This window comes from Uloborus diversus, chromosome 10 (assembly GCF_026930045.1).
Source record: "Uloborus diversus isolate 005 chromosome 10, Udiv.v.3.1, whole genome shotgun sequence".
NCBI lineage: Eukaryota > Metazoa > Arthropoda > Arachnida > Araneae > Uloboridae > Uloborus > Uloborus diversus.
This window is the reverse complement of record NC_072740.1, coordinates 69,158,313-69,177,908: the sequence shown is the minus strand read 5'-3', so window position 1 is coordinate 69,177,908 and position 19,596 is coordinate 69,158,313. Positions and strand designations below refer to the sequence as shown.

Sequence of the window (19,596 nt, the reverse complement as noted above, 5' to 3'; positions counted from 1 at the left end):
TTTTTTGAAGGGAAAAAAAGGGTCATGTTTAACAGTCACTGCAAGCAATATACCGACCAGAGCTTTGTATGGCACATAAAGACTGCAGTTTTGTTCTTGTTATGGACTCATCAGTCTGGACAAGTTTTACTATCCCCATGAATGCTATTTTTGAGTTCTTGGCATATAAGGAGTACACACCCTATGGGAACACCCCTGATTGAGAGGAATAAAAATGTTTCTGACACTATTCTACCGTGGGCAGGTAAAGAGCAGTAACTGCAAATTTTTCATCTTCCATTTTTTTGGATTGTTTGTCATCTGATGTACGTTAGCTTTATTGTACAAGCTTGTTCATTGGTTACCACTGAAAAAAAAAAAAAAAAAAAAAAAAAACGTCCGATTCTAACATTTCCGTATTAGTATTGAATTCAGCATACTTTTCTTCAAATTTCTCGAAAACTCATCTCTACAGATACTGCCGTTTACCTGCCCACGGCAGTACTCCTACTGTTTTTTTATGTAAAATGACCTCCTGAATCCCAACATGACCTTCGTTCCACCCCCCATTTTGACTTAAACGCATTTTGAAAACAAATTGTTCATTTATGTCCTCTTTTAATTTACCTTCATACTCACATCTTCCCTTCTTCAGCATGCCAATAGGAAGCATTCAATTTATTTTCCACACTTAATCAGCATTCAGAACGTGTTTTCGTGCCCTCTGAGATGAATATATTTTGGAAGCGTCTTAACTCATTCTGTATTCTGCAGCTTTACTTGTGATATCGGTAGGGGTGGTTTTATGCACAAGCATAGTAGGTACTTAAATGAAGAGTCAAATTCAGAAAAGCAGAAAAAATTAACGTCAGAAGTTATAATATTAAACTCAAACATTCTTGTGAGCATAAAAATCCGTTTATTAAGCACACGCAAATGTAAACAAAACAAAATCATATTAACATAATTTAATGACTGAAAAAAAAAGTTGTTATAATATATATTGTAATTGGAATTTTTTAAACTATATCTTCAAAAATATTCTCTAGAAAATACTGATAAAAAGAATAATTTTAGCGAAAACCGCAAACGAATCGAAAAAATTTTCCGTTTGTTACGATCATTTGAAATTTTGGACCCTAAACTTTACTGTTGTCTAACTCCTTCGGAAGCCGCTTGGGACCCTTAGTTTTGCCATTATATTGGTTGTTCAGATATTTACTATTCCCCTCCCCCTTTTGACCAAGAGTTTAGAAACACCCTGTATGATAGTTATTCATTTTTTTAAAAAATCATGCCTTCATATTCACAATATTGGAGTCATTGCATGAATAAAATCAAATCACTAGGCCTAAATAACAATATCTTATCTATTCAAAAATATAAATTCATTGAAAAAAACGCCAAATTAAACAAAAGTTACTAAAACATGCATACACTTAAAATTAATTTCCCTCAAAACTGGAAGATAAAATCTAAAAAATTCCAAAATCTTCGAACTTTACTTTTAAGGTGCAGTATTATTAAACACTGAATTTCTCTAAAACCACTGACAATTCTGAAATGGCTTGTCCCTGCAAAATACTATTGTGTAACTGGTTAAACAGGTAACTGGTCTAATCAATAATATGACTAAAGTTTTCTCTAAGTATCCTTTTCATGGAAAAAATCATCATGGGTCCAGTCTGCCTAGGGGTCAAACCTTCCCAGTTTCCCCTATGACTCTTAAGGGTATAAAGTTAATGTATATAGTAAACATTCCACTATAACTAACATAATGTTGAAAATAAAGGGGAGGGGATACGCCCAATTTAGTATTACTCTGTGTACACACAGACACACGCACACGCTGACATGTTGAGGTAAAATTGTAAAATGAGGTCACATTTTCGCCAGTATTCTGCCAAAAAGAAATAATATAGTTTTCTTCAAGGACCTCTGAATCCTCTCATGAATCTTCTATTAAACAAATTGCAACGCAATGTAACTTCTAGAAAATGCACAAATTCAGCTGTGTTACTACGTGTATGGTGTTCCTACCGATGTTTATGGCTCTGAAGAGTACAAAGTAACTATGTATAACAAAAATCCAGCCAAAACTAACATAATGTTGAAAATAAAGAGGAGGGCGTACGCCCACTTTCGGATTACTCTGTACACACAGACACGCGCTGACATGCTGAGGTGAAATTGTAGAAAGAGAGGTCACATTTTCCTCAACATTCTGTCAAAGAGAACTACTATAGTTTTCTTCAACTACCTCTTTATCTTATTCTTATAAATCCTCTATTAAACAAATTTCAACTCAATGTAGCTTTTAGAAGATGAACAAATTCAGCGTTGTTACGACGTGTATGGTGTTTCTACCGATGTTTATGGCTCTTAAGAGAACTAAATAAATGTGTATAACAAAAATTCAGCCAAAACTAACATAATGTTAAAAATAAAGAGTAGAAGGTACGCCCACTTTCGGATTACACTGTACATATAGATACACGCTGACATGCTAAGGTAAAATTGTAGAAAGAGGTCACATTTTCGTCAGCATTCTGTCAAAGAGAGCTACTATAGTTTTCTTCAATGACCTCTTAATCCTCTTATAAAACTTCTATGAAGCAAATTGCCACAAGTATAGCTTTTAGAAGATGCACGGATTCAGCTTTCCTTGAAAGAATCTTTCAAGCATTCTTATGCTCAAGAGCCTTGTTCATAAAATAATTTCTATTGCTGAGTTGCTTACTTTAGATAAAATCTGATTATACAAGAAGTCTGAAACAATTCTTTTTATGCTGTTAGAAGAATGAAACTTCGATATATTCATGCAAGTACAAATTTCTGATTAATTGCGTTTTTTCCATTTAGGTTTTTATCAAAAATGTCTGAAAACGTTGTGATTGAGCTAGCTACTTTAAGATATTTGTCTTTCATTTGTCTGAATAATTCTATTCGAGTTAAAATTTTTCGACGATAGTTGTAATAATCTCATTTTTGCAAATTCTTAGCGAAAGAATGCAACTTTTTGATTTTTGAAGAAAAATAGTCATGGATATTGAAAACATTTTTCATTAACAACGAAATAGGAACCGTACACTATTATGAAATTTACGCATTAAAACGAAATTTTTTGTCCAATTAACATTTTAAACTTAATTGACTTAAAGATATAATAAAAGTAAAACAAGAATAAACTTTTATATGTCTAAACAAATAACAGTATTTTTCAATAAAATTACATTGTCAAATATCATTATTTTCAACTAGCTGCGTGCCCGGCGTTGCACGGGCTACCTAAAAAATGAAAGAGATGTCCAGTTGATGTATTTGTTGTACTACTCTAACATCAGTTTCAAACGCGTAAAGGAATAAATAAATGCGCGTAATGTAGGGTTTGCAAAACACCAGTAAAACATATTTTTAGCAAAAATCTCATTAACGTTAATAATAATTATGAATGATACAAATTATAAGTATTTCTGAAATAACTAAAAGAAGAAATAACTTTCATATGCTGAAAAGAGTTAAGAACGTTGGTTGTAAAAAAAAAAAAAAAAAAAAGCAGACGATAATTAAAAGTTATGTCCGAATAGAGCAACCAATTAACCCGATTGGTTGTATCGATGACGTTGGTCCCGCTGAAACAATTGTTAAAATGTTATTTATTAACACAAATGTGTAAAATGGCAATAGAAAGAAATAGAAATCATTGCTTAGAATAAAAGAGAAACGAAGCTAATTTTGACAATACATTTCTGAATGAAAAATTGCTTTCAAGAGTAGTTTTATGATTTATGTATCAGAAGAAAAGATACTTTAAACTAATTTAAATTAAAATTTTAGACGGAAAAATTGTTTAAGATTTAGACCGCAGCCGAAAATTCCCTTTTAAAAAATTATTAGAATATTATTATTTGCTCACCCATATGCAAAATGGCAATAGGAAAGAAATAAAAATTCCTGAATTACGTAATGTTAATTGACGTTTTAATTAATATCTCCGCTAATTTAAGTCGTACAATTACGAGATTGGACCTATTATTTTCCTTGGAAAAATTCGAATTGATCGGTATCTCGTTCGACTCTCGACTAGCAGCGATTCTGAAGAAAACCTATCTTCAGATGGACAGACAGACAGACGGACTTGAACAGATTTTAATAGTATGGATAACAAAAACCTGCCATCGTTCAAACAATCCACCCAGTCCCTAAAAACATGTGCAAAAACAGATTACAAGATAAATAATCTGGTGTCTTGAATTCTTAAATGGTTTGCTGTTTAATGAGTTGTTGAACTATAAATGAGGCAGTGAGAAGCAAAGATATGCAAGTGGACATTTTCAAGTTTTGAGCAAAACGCGTTTAAAGATTAGCTCCTAGGTAGGCTTTCATTGAAATTTTTTTCTAAATCATGCTGTATAGCAGCTACTACCAGGGCTACTAGTACCATCTCTTGCCCCAAGACAGAGGAGAGGTTCACCTACCATGTGTACTGGTTATCTTCAATTTTTTAATTTTGCCACTTACATCCCTTTGCTTCTCACTGCCAATGATTTAACTTTTTTGAGCCTAATTGATTAATGTTAGAGGCACAGCCACTATTCAAATAACTTTTAGAGTTCCTCTATAAAACAGTGATACTATGGACTATCATGCCGTCATTGAAGTGAGTGATAAAACCTCGTGTTATATGTAATTATAGTAAATGGCTCGCTTTTCGAGAATCGTTGGAAAATAAGGATATTTTAAAACTGTTTGAAGCGCAACAAGGCAAAATAGTTTGTACTAGCTGCGTTGCCCGGCTTGGCCCGGTCTATCTTGAAAATAAAAAATGTGTTAAGTTACGTATGTTTAACAATCAGGCTTAAATAAATAAATAATTTTAAAAAAAAACCCAAATAATGACGACAGATATTAAAATACTTTTAAGAAATTAAATCGAGAAAGATGGATTTAAAAAGCGTAACCATGGAAACACAAAATAAAATAAGTTTAAGGAATTAAAATGCTAAAGAAAATGATTAACAATTTAAATGGAAATGAGATTTTTTGAACTTGATTTAAAAAGGCTTGTAACTTTTTTTTCCTTTCGAGATAGAAGCTTAGTTTTTCGACCATAGGTCGAGATGGATCTGGAGTAAAAAATATCGCTTTTTCCAATGGTGTCAAAAATAAAACTGTGGGACAATTCCTTCATTATTTATGGGTTTATTTAATGAAGAAAGTAGTCCCTAAATTTCAGCTAAGCCTAAAAAACTTCGAGCTAAAAACGCAAATAACTCCCGCCGTAATAAAGTTAGAGCATTGGAACAAATAGCGTAGAATGCGGAAAATTCTACCCTTTCTAATGATATGTAATATTAATAAGTGCAAGTAATTTTTAACCCCCATATTCGAGAATTTATGTGAAAATTGGGCCTAAATTGAAATAAAAAAAAACTACTCGTCGATTTTTTTTCGAACTGGTCTGCAAACCTTTCCGGGGATAAAATAAAGATACTCCGAACATTTCAGCGAAATCAGTCCGGGTAGTTCTCGAGTTTTGCGCGTTTAAATAAACAGACACTTTTTGGAGACTTCATTTTATACTATGTAGAGAAGATGCACACATGATGAACACATTTCGTCGAAGAAAGAGTACGGTATCAGCTCACATGTTACGCGTGTCATGTACTCGGAAATTAATGAAAAAGCAACATTTTTGATGTAAATAATGAGCATCGGTTGTTCAACACGTGTCATGTACTCGGAAATTAATGAAAGAGCAACATTTCTGATGTAAATAATGAGCATCGGTGGTTCAAGCATAGTTATTTCGTCGTGACATTTATTGTATCAAAGTCGAGCCAATTCATACACATGTGCATACAATCCCTCAAATAACCTGTATAAATTTAAAATTCAAATTATTTAAATTAATTGAATCATTACTGAAAAGTCCTCTAAAACTAAAAAAATAATGCATGACATTATGATATGGACTTATGCAATCTAAGGACAGTGATTCTTCAAATTATGACGCTATCGACTATTTTCTTCGTACATAAAAGTAATTAAGAACATGAACAACCTATTGATTTCTTTATTGTCCTATATAAATGGATTTGTCTGCATCTGATAAGACCGAATTCTGAAGGTTACTTTGACTCGATTTGTTTTAAAGCAAACGATACCGGTATGTTCTCAAAAAGTAGTAATAAATATTTATTCAGAGAGTTTGTATTGTTTAGACCGATTTTTAAAGTGATTTCATGTTTTATAAAATGAAAACATAGTTTCAATGAAAAAGAAAACTAAATCTACCTCTTCGTCTGGAGTTTATTTTTTACGTATATGTATATAGTGTAAATAATATTTGAACTTCATGCAGAAACAAAATGTCAATAAAAGCAAAACTACCAATATTCCTGGAAAACTAATATCGATGTTTAAGCAAAGTGCTTTTTTTAAAGGACAGGATAGAATTTAATCCGGATGTTAAAGTAAAGAGGTTTTAATTCAGTTATAAAGATCATTTTCATTTGCCCAATAATTTTAGTCTGAATAAATAATGTTAGTACGGAATTAAAAACCTTGAAAATTTCAATCATTACAAGTCATTTAGAACTATTTACGTATACAGTGTAAATAATATTTGAATTTCATGCAGAAACAAAATGTCAATAGAAGCAAAACTACCAATCTTCCTGGAAATGTTGCAGCAAAGTGCTTTTTTTTAAAGGACAGTATAGGATTTAATCCGAATGTTAAAGTAAAGAGGTCTTAATTCAGTTATACTGCCGTGTGCAGGTAAAGGGCAGTAACTGAAAATTTTTCATTTTTCATTTTTTTGCATTTTTGTCAACTGTTGTATGTTATCTTTATTGTACAAGCTCGCTTATTTGGTTTCCGTTGAAAAAAAGGCGCGAAAAGGACGTCTAATTCCGACATTTCCCGATTGTTAGTATTGAATCCAAAACGCGTTTCATCAAATATCTCAAAACTTCATTTCTACAGATACTGCCGTTTACCTGCACACGGCAGTATAAAGATCAAATTCATTTTCATTTGCCCAATAATTTTAGTCTAAATAAATAACGTTAGTAGGAAATTAAAAACCTTGAAAATCTCAATCATTACAAGGCATTTAGAACTGTTACTTCAGACTATATAAAATAAACTAACGGTACTCACGGTATCTTTTGAATTATTTTGTTTCTTTACCATGTTCAAGTTACCCGTTTTGAAATGAATGAGTGTATTATGCCTTGCACGCGTGCACTAGCACATGTGCAAAGAATGTTTATTTACATGTTCAAAGGTGACTGTTCAAATGTTCTGTTCTGACTTTGGTAAGGATGTGACAAGGAATAAACGGGATAATTAAAGCATAACCAATGATGATGTGCAAAACGAACAAATCTTTTTGGAATAACCAAAAGTTAAAGTTGAACGTTAATTTTTTTTTTTAGTATATGCGTTTCAAATTATTTACTTACATATGATCAACGTCATTGGCCTCTTTCACACAAGACGATTAGTTGAATTTATTTTTCGAACGGGTGACTGTTACGAAGTACAGAAAATTTGAAGGAATAACCTGAACCTTTTCACGGGCAGTCAACTTCGCCGGGAAGGCCATCAAATAATGTGCCGCGATACTTAAATATATTACCAAGAATTCGCTCTTCACACCAGCCAATAAAACTCTCGACTAGGATTTCTGAATAGTAGCCACTTTTGCACTTTTGGTAGCCATTTTTTAAAAAAAGAATGCACGCAGCGTAAAAGTAAGTAAGCGCTATTAGTACTATGAGCAACAAGTTAAAAGATTATGATGCTCTACAAAACAAAGTTTTACTGGATATATTTTTTAATCTAAGGATTTAAGCACGTTACAAAAGAAAATATTTTACATTTTCAAATATAATACAAATGTAGGCAATTATAACTAAATGAAAGCAAATGTGAGAACTCATACAGGTTTTGTTTTAGTTATTAGTTAGAAATGCTCTGTCAGCTGACACGATTAATTTTCCGGAAATTTAGAATTGCAAAAGGTCGCAAAAATAAACTTTTTGCAATTAAAAAAAAAAAAAAAAAGAAGAAAGAAAGAAAGAAAGAAAAAATGGATCATTTTTAAATACGAGAAGATGTAAAAACGTCAAGAGTCATTTGATTTTGTTAATTCCATTGAAAATATTTGTCTGAAATGGAAGATAAAAAAAAACATTTATCAAAAAAAAGCATATGATCGCCACTTTTGGCGACTAAGGTTTGATTCTTTGGTAGCCATTTTCAATTAATAGTCGCCAGTTAGCAACTAGCGACCGCTAATTTAATTTTGAGCTTTACCAGCCAACCTTTTCAGAATCAACAAGCTCGAAAAGTTTAATCAACTTATCTCCCCAGAAAGGCGGTTTATCTGACTGAGCACGAATGCGCCCATTGTATGGCTGGAATACCTACAGCTTCAAGTGTAAGATTCAAATCTCTCGCCCGTATTCTTCTGACGATAGTAGGTAGAAGCTTTTTTAAACCAATAAGAAGGCTTCAATCTGCACTTGAACTGTCATCAAACTATTTGACTGACTATTCGACAGGCAAATAGTCTGTATTCGTCAGACTATTCGACTCTCTGTCAGACACGTCAGCTACAGACTGTGGACTTTTTATTGGTTTGAAAAAAAGCTTTAATAGAGGGTTGAATCGTCTGAGGAATATAGACATAAGACATGATAGGAAGAAGTGCAGTACCTGCCAATCTATCATTCTTTCCCTTGCTGAGATCTGAATATCGTCTACGCCAGTTCCGTGTGGCTTACCAGCAGCGAATCATTTCCGAGTATTTAGAAAAGTAAGTGAATTTATTTCTTCAAATAAAAACTTACATTTACATTTTCTAATAAATATATCTTTGTTATACTTTAAAAAAAGAAATTGCATTCCATTTTTTATAGCTTGAAATGATTTTTAGTTAATTGTTCCGAACTTTGCTCTAATTTTGAGGACAAAAAGTGCATTGAAACACCATTACAAATAAATTCTAGTTTATCTATAAAATATATTCCAGCATGATTGTATTTACAACTGAAACAATTAACTGTTTAAGGTCGCATACAAGTCTCATAAAGGCATATCTGTTTCATAAACATTTAATTTTATGCTGGTAATATCTATACCTCAGAGCCAGAGGAACGTAAAGGCATATCTGTTTCAGAAACATCTAATTTTATGCTGGTAATATCTATACCTCAGAACCAGAGAAACGTAAAGGCATATCTGATTCATAAACATCTAATTTTATGCTGGTAATATCTATACCTCAGAGCCAAAGGAACGTAAGTCACATTATGATAATTTTGCAGTAGAGAAGACAAACTTTTTCTGGCCCATGCAAAGGATGGAACGCGCGCTCTTTTAACCCTGATAAAAAATTGGAAACTTTTTTTTTAAGAATTACGTTCACATGGCTCGATGCGGAATAGACTTCTACATACAATGCACTAAACAGTAACTCGCCATTTTTGGACTTACGTCACTCTGGCTCTGAGGTACAAATATGAGTACTATAAACTGTAAATAAATAACTTTGTATACATAAAAATCAGTTTTGTTGTGGTCTTCGAGTCTTGATAAAAATATTTTGATAATAGTCATTCCTCTTAAAGCAAGTGATAGTCAAAAATTTATTTCTGCGAAAGGGTATGTATTTTTTTCATAAAATTAAAGTCTTAATATGATTAGCAGTTAATTTATTCTCGTATATCTAAATGCCTCGTTCTAATTGATACTGTTTTGCATATAAGTGCAGCAGTGTATAGCCAGTCTTCAGAAGCCAGCCACAATATCATAAATTCCTCCGTAAATGATAAATATCTAGTGGGACGGGGGGGGGGGGGGAGCTAAAAATAAAAACGCTTTAAAAAAAAAAATTCAATGAATGTTTTGTGGGGGAAAAGGTGTCGTTGATGTCAAAAAGTGCATAGATACAAAATTGGAACATTGTAGGACAGTTTCTTTCTCTGCCACAAGTATATAGACATTTCAGCCAAACTTGCGAATGCTTCTCTTAGGATAGTGCGGAAATAATATCATTGGTAGCGCTAAGTTCCCATAAAAATTGACGTTTCTTGAACTATTAATAAATCTGTCGCAAATGCGCCGTAATTTCATCAAAATTCTGTTATTTTTTGGACATTTTCATCAAATTTCTAAAAATTGTTGAAATTAACTAGTCATACATACCTGTTAGTACTGGTTTAAATTGTTATGTATTCTTCATTTTTTTTTGAATGAATTGCAGAAAAAATAGTAATTTAATACTATTGCACTTTAAAATATGTGATGCACTGATGTGCAATTTTGTTTAGAGCTCTGAGCTTTTTTTTTTTTTCTTGCGTTTAACCAACGCAAAAACATCACAGAACTATCTATATCTATGAGGTAGAACCTCGACTGTACAGTAAGTTCCGAATATCGTCTCACATGCACAATGCTTTATTCAATTTGTTTTCCTTCTTTAAGCAATCAAGTCCGTCATCGAATTGAGCTTGGGCATTCTTTTCTCACGATTGCAGCTTCGCTATGATTAAGGCATCCTTTTCTTCAAGGCTAATACTTTCAAGATTATATCCTAATTTTAATCATTCTTATCACCTCTTGATTATGACTTGGGAAAGAAATTTTGAAAGATACATATTTGTGAAAGATAATTCAACTCAAAGCGTTCCTCCTAAATGAGTTAATCCACCAGCACTCGCGCCGTGTGCACAGTACATCTAGTAAGAAGCAAAAAACTGTATGTGGCAGGCACCATTACATGGAGAGGTACTGCTCTCTCTAACTTGTCTCTATAACCTTCTCTTACTGCCCGAGCAATTTCACAAAAAATAATCTCTGTCTGATCTTCACGTCGAGGAGGAAGGGGGGGGGGGGGGTCCTAGTCGGAGTACCCGAAGTGTGAGTGTGTTGTTCCTTACCACGCGGCCGTTGGTAGAACGTTTTTTCGACTGTGTTTTTCTCAACAAGAGAGTGCTCGCGAAATTCGCCGAAAACTTTTTATTTTGTTTCATGAAATATCAAACCAGGTAAGTAAATAAATAGACTAAAATACATGAATTGATCAATTACATATTATAGTTGTTGAATTAGAAGAAAACTGGTGATGTGCGAGAAATTCTCACGCACCAGTTCTCTGGTTACTTTGTTTGACACGTGTTCTGGCAGGCTACAGAAGATGCTGTAATCGGCAGTTCATACAAATGGATACCATGGTTATCTTGAGAATCTCAATTGCGACTGTCAAAAAACCAAAAATATAAAACCCTACACCTCTCTTAATTTAAAATAGTTTTAAAATGCCGCAATTCAAGGAAGATAGACATCAGCAGAGTGTGAGATCATTATGATTTCAAAACTGACCGATATCAGCAAGCCTCATATCTGGGCAAGATCTTTCGTCAAAGGAAATTCATATCAGAATGTATTTGAAAAGCAGTTACAATCTGCTTCTAAAATCACGAGCAAGTTGAGGAAGTAACTATACAAATGGTAATGGAATCTGTAAGGCAAGGCAAGATCATTCCTCATAAGAAATTCAACGAAACAAAGTATCAGAATGTATTTGAAAAGCAGCTGCAATCTGCTTCCAAAATCATAAGCAAGTTGAGGAAGTAACTATTCATATGGTAATGGAATCTGCTATGAAACTTTGTGGCTATGAAGGGAGAGATGCCTTCATCAAAGCAAAGCTACGCTAAAGAAAAAAAAATGTCGAAATTGAATTCAAAAATGGTATTGTGACTAAAATATGGCAAAACATTGTTAATAAACAATATGTGGATAACGGGTGAAACTCACTCTATACAGTTACCTCTTCGCTATGTGTTCGAGTGACTTCGTGTTGGCTTTGAATTCAAAACAAGCTAAGCTACACAAAATATTCAAATTGCGTAAATCGTAGTTAAAGTTTAGTATTAGTAAATAACTCATTTGTAATGCATATAATACCTAAATGGAAAACCTACCTATTGAAAAAATACCTATTTTTTCCAAAACTTGAAAAACTATCCTAAGCAATCTAAATATTTCATGCGAACTTAATGACACCAATGACACCTTTTCGCACTACCCATAGATGAAAACAGAGAAAAACATGATTAAAAAGCATCATGAAACAGTACTTGCCACAAATTTCTACGCATTTATATCAAATCACAGAGTTGCAGCTGACGACCGGATTCCTGCAAGTATGAGCACCGAATTTCAAAAGTCGATTACTGAAGCCTCGTATGAAAACGTAACTTGATTTTTTTGTTTTCTGAGTGAAAATTCTGCTATTTAATAAATAGTTATTTAAATGTTATTAGTAAAGTCAAAAGCTTTAGTGTTTTTGTTGTCGTATTCAAGGCTAGACATTTTAAATTGAACAATGATCAACAACATAGCTAAAAATTAACTGACTAGTGATGATTGTACTCAAACGCTAACTAACATTTCTAAACAAAATATTAGATACCCACACTTTTTTTTTTATGAATTTCATGTACATTTCTGTACTATTGCTCGCTTAGTATACTTTCATATAAGTACTTCATAATTGTACTAGTTGTGATGACTAGATCTAAAAGGATTAACATAGTAAGTTCAATCACATTGTGCATTTCATTTTCTTGTCCGAATAAAATGACGATGGTTTACAAGTATTACATAATCTTTTGCATTTGTAAGGGAATGATTTAATGTACATTTTTGTTGAAAAGAATACCATCTTTCTGCAAATTACTAGTGATATAATCTTTCGTTTCAATTGTTGTACCGCCAAAATATTTGTGTTTGCAGACAAATGTGTGAATGAGACAAAAATAAACGAGGCACATTAGAGCAGTCTGATTTTTTGTCGTAAATTTCATTTGAAAAATTTCTTTACACCAAAGTCCATTCATTGCTTACAAAAATGATGCTTTATACATGCTTATGATTTTACTTCATTCTTAAAATGTAATATTTTAAAATCACTAGAAACATTTTTTTTACCAAAAAGTACTTATTAACGATTAATTTAACTTTAAGTGCAAAAATATTTTTCAAATCATATTTTATTTTATAAAGATAGTTAAGTAACACACACACACACCTATGCCAGATAAAAAAATCAATGTAGAGTAAAAACATCACGTAAAATTTATATTGATGAAGGGGGAGACGAACTGCAAAAAACGTTCAAGTTAGTTCAACACTGTTCACGTTGCACCGAAGAGTAAGTTTTCATTCTTGCCTTCTTTAAAACTAACACCGCTATCAGAACGACTACCATTATAACGCTGATTGCCACTCCAATCCCAACAGCTACAGGCCACCATTTAAAGGAATTATTTCCATTATTTTCAGACTCTTCCCTTTTACTCATTTTCTCAGACATTTCTTTCGGTGTCTTTCCAGTTTCATCGTTATCTTCTACGTGGTCAAACATTTCGCTGTCATCTTCAATTTTATTTTGGGTGGTCTCTTCTGATGTGTGTTCAAATGTTGAAATTTCAATTTCGGGTTCCTCTGGTTCTTCAACTACCTCTTCATCTTCTTTTTTGCTGCTAAGACTTCTGATAATTTGCTCTCGCATACCGAATGTAACTGACACTACGTTGAATTTTGAAGACACTTTCCCAGTTTCATCTTTTGCTCTAACTGCAAAATATATGGTCCAGGCTTCTTTTTCATGGTTTTTGAGATCCTCGGGAATTTGAATTGTGAGTATCGTTTTCTCACCAGCTGCAGTTGGTATTAATGATCCATTGGTAATTAACGTTTCATTAATATAATATCCATTCTCGAAATCAGATAGCAAGTCTTCTTGATTTTTGCTTGCTCTCATTGTTAGTGATGTAGCTATTAAAAGGAGAAGTTTAGAGAATAAATTAATAATGAATGCATTTTGAGTCCAGTTCTGGAAAATATTTAATTTTAAATAACATGATTTTTATGCACACACAAAACCGAATTTATAAAACAATATATATGCCAATGTTTTGGGAACCTAAAAATAATATCACATTGCATGCAATGTACCGACAACCCGGTTATGACACTTTTAGACTTCAGTTCGTCCTTGATATGGACTCATCAGTCTGACCAGTTCATTTTAGCTACCAGTATGAAGGAAATCTTGGCTTTAATGAGAGAACATCTACCTCCAGCTCGGTTGTTGACTATTCCAGACTGATGATCCAACGAGGTCAAAACTGTAGTATCTGGATTTCACAAACGGGCTGTCGGTATATTACATTTACTTCTGCCTTAGCCCTGGCTTAGTGGCGGTACTTTACTGCTCATTTATATCGTTTTATAGAAAATTGAAACATCGAAATGAAAACAGCCAATAAGTTAAATAAATACATTTGTGCATAAAAAGTAAAATAAGAAATAATAACGTCAAATAGCACAAATAGCAGATTACTGCAATTTGTGCCAATGTTTGACGGGATTGTATAATTTTGGAGGATAGTCGTAACCTTAATCAAAGTTAATCAACAATGGTAATTATAAAACAAAAATTATCATAAGGTATTGAATTACGTACATGAATTAAAAGTTATATTAAGTATTTCGAAATGTATTGTTTCGATGAAAATTAACGTTAGTAAGATATTAATGATCGTACAAACAGTATCCTAAGATTTTTAAGGGTCAAATGCAAGAAGAAGAATTTTGTGAAATGAAAGGAATTTAAAGCCGTCTTACATTATTGTATGAAACGATTCAAGTTATGTATTCAGTTCAGCTTTCATGTGTGCATTACAGGACAATGGTTAGATTGGAGCATGTATAATTGTTTATAAATATCATATTTATAAACAATAATAAACATTTTGAATAGAGGCTTACTTATGTATCATTTAAATAAGTAAGCTACTATTATCCACTAAAGTATTCGTGAATTAATTTGACCTTTTTGCCCAGTCAAGGAACCCCGTAAAATTTGAATGGGCCCCGACTGTTGATCTTCCTATTCTATAAAACTATTTCAATGGTGTAGTTATTCAGTAGTACTTAATAACATTCTAAACTACTGGGCTTTTTTTTTACGCAGTCGGGTATTATGTTTTATTTAATAATTATTTTTTATTTCAAACTGTACGAGCTTTTGTAGAGTGTTTTCACACATCATAGAATCTGAATTTATTTTTTAATAACAATGAAAAATATAAGTATATTTTGTTTTTTTGTTTTTTTTTTTTTTTACTTCGACAACATGTCATGATGTCAATATATTCCTATCTCATCTTCTGCACGGTCCTTACTAATTTTGAATTCTAATATCTCCTTAAACATTTTACTTTCTATAAGTGGTATTTCAGAAATACCGGTACTTGATACATAGAGCGTTTATAAAGTCTTGTATGAGCGATTTAAGATTTAATCAGTATTCTTTTTTATTTTGATTCTTATCATATCAAGTATTTTTCCATATGTGAGCAATATTAGTTAAATACATGTAGGTGGAGTTGATATCGAAAGCTGAAAATGACGGCTCTAAAAGAAAAAAAAAAAAACTCCCGAGGGGTATTTTGAAGGTCACCCCCCGGAACCTTTGGTTTCAACTGATATTGCCAAATCTAATACAACAGTTTATATTCAAATAAGAAGTTCCAGAAGGTAAACTCTCTCGCAAAGTTGAAAGTCGTATAAATCTACACATAACTACGAAAGGTGCCCACGTGGAAGGTATTAACGTTGTGAGAAAAAAAAATTGAAATAAGGATTTAAAAAAGGAAAAAAAGTTAAAATCTGAGCAGCTTCTTTTAATGAATTTCTTTATCAGCGCATAACTTTATAAACGCCCTGTATTTTTAAAATTATCGGTTGAATTTATAAAATTGTTGCGAAAAATATTTACCAATTCCTTCATCCAAATCATCTCCTGGCATTGTAAACTGGAATGTGACGTCATATTCTTCGTCGTTTTCCTCCTTTATTGATAATACGAATAGATCCAATATATCACCGGGAGGTATGACATCTCCAGCGTCTGGTGACCAAGCTTCCAAACGGAACGCCCCTGTGTTGGATGATCTGTCGAATTGGCTTGCTGATTCAAGTGCTTCTTCAGTTTCTGTTTCTGTGTTATTACCATCCACCATTTCAAAATCTTCGGGGCTAAATTGAACTGTAGGTTTTTCACTTGTAGAACCTGTAAATATTTAAAAATGTAGTTTTGATAAAATCTGGGTCTGATCACTGAATAGTCCAACTAGGCCGTGTCCTAGCTACCCCCGTCCTCCGCTCTTAAGCAAATATCCCCCCGCAAATGGCAAAAAATGCTTTTTGGTAATGGCTTAAATTGCTTTATGTAATGAATAAAATGGTAATGTTTGACTACAGGGGGGCCTTATAAAAGGGTTTGGCCTAGAACCCCTTAATATCTTAATCGGGCCCTGGATACGATAACCAGGACCCTCATTGCCAGTCCCCGATAACCTTTCCTCATTACGTTACTGTTTAGTCCTTACTGAGGAAAAATACATAAGCTTGTTCAATCTATTTGCATAAATGATGCATTTTTACTCGTACATTTGCATTTATTTCTGAAATTTTCATTTTTGGCTTTTAATTTAAATATATTCGAAAATAAGGAACCGTTATGTGTCATAAAAGGAAGTCAACTTGCTAAAAAGTTTTCTTGTATTTAAAAAATAATGATTTGTATGTGTTGCGGGAGTGACCATACGGTCACACCCGCAGCTTGTAATTTTTTTATTTTCAGACCTTAAGGGCATGATTTTTTTAACAAACACTATAGAATATGTTCTTTGGTTTAAACTTCTGTTCAAATTATGAGAAAGATACTTTTAAAAATCATAGTTTAATTCATGTATGGTTTGTGGTTAAACAAATCCTTTGGCAGCATCGGACTTTAACAGAAAAAAAAAAAACAACAGCAAAGATCAAAACATTGATAAAAATTGTAAAAATGCCATACAATTTAAGAAATAGTAGAACTTAATTCGTCATAGAATTAAAAGGCATTTTTAAAGGCATTAGTAGACATTTATTTACAATCGCACTAAACTAAAAGTCCTATATTTTCAAATGCCGAAAAAAAAACTATTTTGTTTTTCATCAGATTGGTGCATTTACATGTTAAAACTGATTTAATAGTATATTCAGTGAGTATTTTCTTGATTATTGGCAACTGTGAAGTTTCAATTTGTTCTTATACTATTTCAGAAGACTAAATTAGATATATTTCGAAATGGCAACACTGTGCATTTAAGGGTTAACGTTTTTTTTAACTTCACATTTTGATACATTATGGATTTTTATATATTCAAATACACCATAATTAAAAACCAAAGTTTAAAATTCGCCGAATTAAGTGCAAATATATGGGTAAAAATATCACATCGTGCAATAGATTAAGCAAGCTACAGTTGAATTCCTATGCGTATCGGTATAAAAGACAAGTGGCTACTATGGAAGTCACTTATATTCACTCCCTTAAGAATGTTTGTTGAAAAAATGACGTAGAATGCTGGTGCTTGTAGGATGAAATTTCTTTACATGATTGCTATTTATATAAGCTAAATTTCTATAGAAGTTTTTCTAGGAGTATGTTACGTTCTGATATTTCAATATATAAGGTGTACTTTTTGGCTTTCTAAACCAATCATAAATTGGAAACACTAAAATGCAGTTTATTTACTTGAAATACAATATTAGTACTACTTAAAATGCATCACTAATATGCTTTAAAGCAAACTCAACGTACTTCGAGTGAAGAGTACCTAGATCTACATTCTTATATCACTTCATATTAATAGCATTATTGTGCCACATAAATAGTAGCATTATATTTTCTGAATGCTAGCATTGCATAATGCACACTCTATAACAAAAAAATCGACGCACCAAGGAGGAGTGGTCCGATTGAGACGAAAATTGGGGGATATTAAGACAATGAACAAAATAGTAAATGATTACATTCTCAGATTAATTGAATATTTTATATCGGAGTTATACTAACAAGTTCAATAAGGTGTTGACCTGCCTCTAGCCTGGATACAAGCTGAAGCAAGGTGTGACAAATACCGATAAAGCTCCCGGAGGGTGTCCTGAGGTATTTCCTGCAAAATTCGCTTCAATTGTCAAACGAAGTTATCAACATTCCTCGCTAGATGCCATCGCCATTCCATCATATCCCAGACATGCTCAATGGGAGAGAGTTCTGCCGATCTGGCAGGCCACGGAAGAGTTGGACAAGCTTGCATATAGTTCATAGCAACACGTGCCGTATGTTATCTGGTATTGTCATGCTGAAAACCAACCTAGTGTACTGCAAAAGGAACGGCAGCAAAACAGGTATACGATGTCGTCGACGTACCGCTGTGCAGTAAGTGTACCTCTAATTACGACTAAAGGGATCCAGCTATCAAAGGAAATGGCACCCCAGACCATAATGCCTTGTTGTGGGCCAGTGTGGCGTGCAAAAGTGAAACCAGGATCCCCCCTCTGTCCTGGGTGTCACCAAACGCGTCTTCGATGATCATCAGGACACAGTTGGAAGCGGGATTCGTCGCTAAAGACTATACGTCCCCAGTCGGCATCATTTCAACCTGATCTAACCATGCACCACTGTAATCTGGCTCGGCAGTGTGTAGGCGTTAGTGGCAGGTAGCGTAACGGTCGGCGCGAGCGTAGATTTCGCTGTCCCAACCGTCTGTAAATGGTCATGATGGACACTGGGGTTTGGGTTGAACGTCTGTTGGTTTATACAGATGAAAAAAGCGTTGTCACAGCTGTTTGAACAATCACTCTGTCATCACGATCTGTTGAGGCCCTAGGTCGACCGCTACCATGCTGACTCTGAACTCGGCAATTTTCCACCCATTCTTGCCAGCATCTTCGAATCGCGGCATCGCTTAGACTCAAATGTCGAGCGATTCTCCGATTAGACCAACCGGCCTCTTTCAATCCAATGATACGACCTCTTTTAAACTCTGACAGTTGCGCGTAATGAACACGAAACATGCGGCAAGACATTTTTAAGTTTTTGAAAGGTAATCTGAATCGCAATCAAACCAAAAGTTTTAACAACCGTTGAAGAACTGCTTTTTATATGCATCTGCTGGATGGGCAGCTTCGATACGCTGGAGGTCAAACTATTCATTCCCTGGACACCAAATTTTAATCATTTGCATATCTGGTCAAAACACTCATACATACAAAATTTCAGAACAATCGGATGATTGCTTCTTCGTGCGTGGATTTCTCTGTTATAGAGTGTAAATGCTACCATTTGGGGCCTCAGTGGCCGAGCTGTCTAAGTGACAGCTTGACATTGGCACACTTGAGGCGGTGGGTTCGACTCCTACTCTCGCTCCGGTTGTACTTTCCCTTCTTTGTGATGTAAATTCTTTCATGTGTTGCTTATATGTCTAATAAAAAAAATATATCATGCTTAAGGGAGGCAAGGCACTCAGATTGTAATCCTCATTAAAATATACCTGTGCAATTAAGCATCGAAAGAAAGAAAAGAAAAAAGAAGAAATGCTACCATTTTATAAACTAAATTGCTAACGTCACATAATTTGTACATCAACATCTCACAATCTATTTCCGCTGAAGTTCGTTGTCACCCTAATAAAT

General features: G+C 33.5%; 1 protein-coding gene across 1 annotated transcript in view; it reads right to left on the bottom strand.

Moving 5' to 3' along the window:
- Positions 1 to 12,822: 12,822 nt before the first annotated feature.
- LOC129231238 (calcium-activated chloride channel regulator 1-like) overlaps positions 12,823 to 19,596 on the bottom strand; it is an 89,686-nt gene continuing 82,912 nt past the window's right edge. Inside the window, exons 12-13 of the mRNA XM_054865510.1 lie at positions 15,848 to 16,141; positions 12,823 to 13,839 (exon numbers count right to left, since the gene is read on the bottom strand). Of these exons, the coding sequence (XP_054721485.1) occupies positions 13,187 to 13,839; positions 15,848 to 16,141 (947 nt within the window). The 3' untranslated portion in view covers positions 12,823 to 13,186. The remainder of the gene's footprint in view (positions 13,840 to 15,847; positions 16,142 to 19,596) is intronic.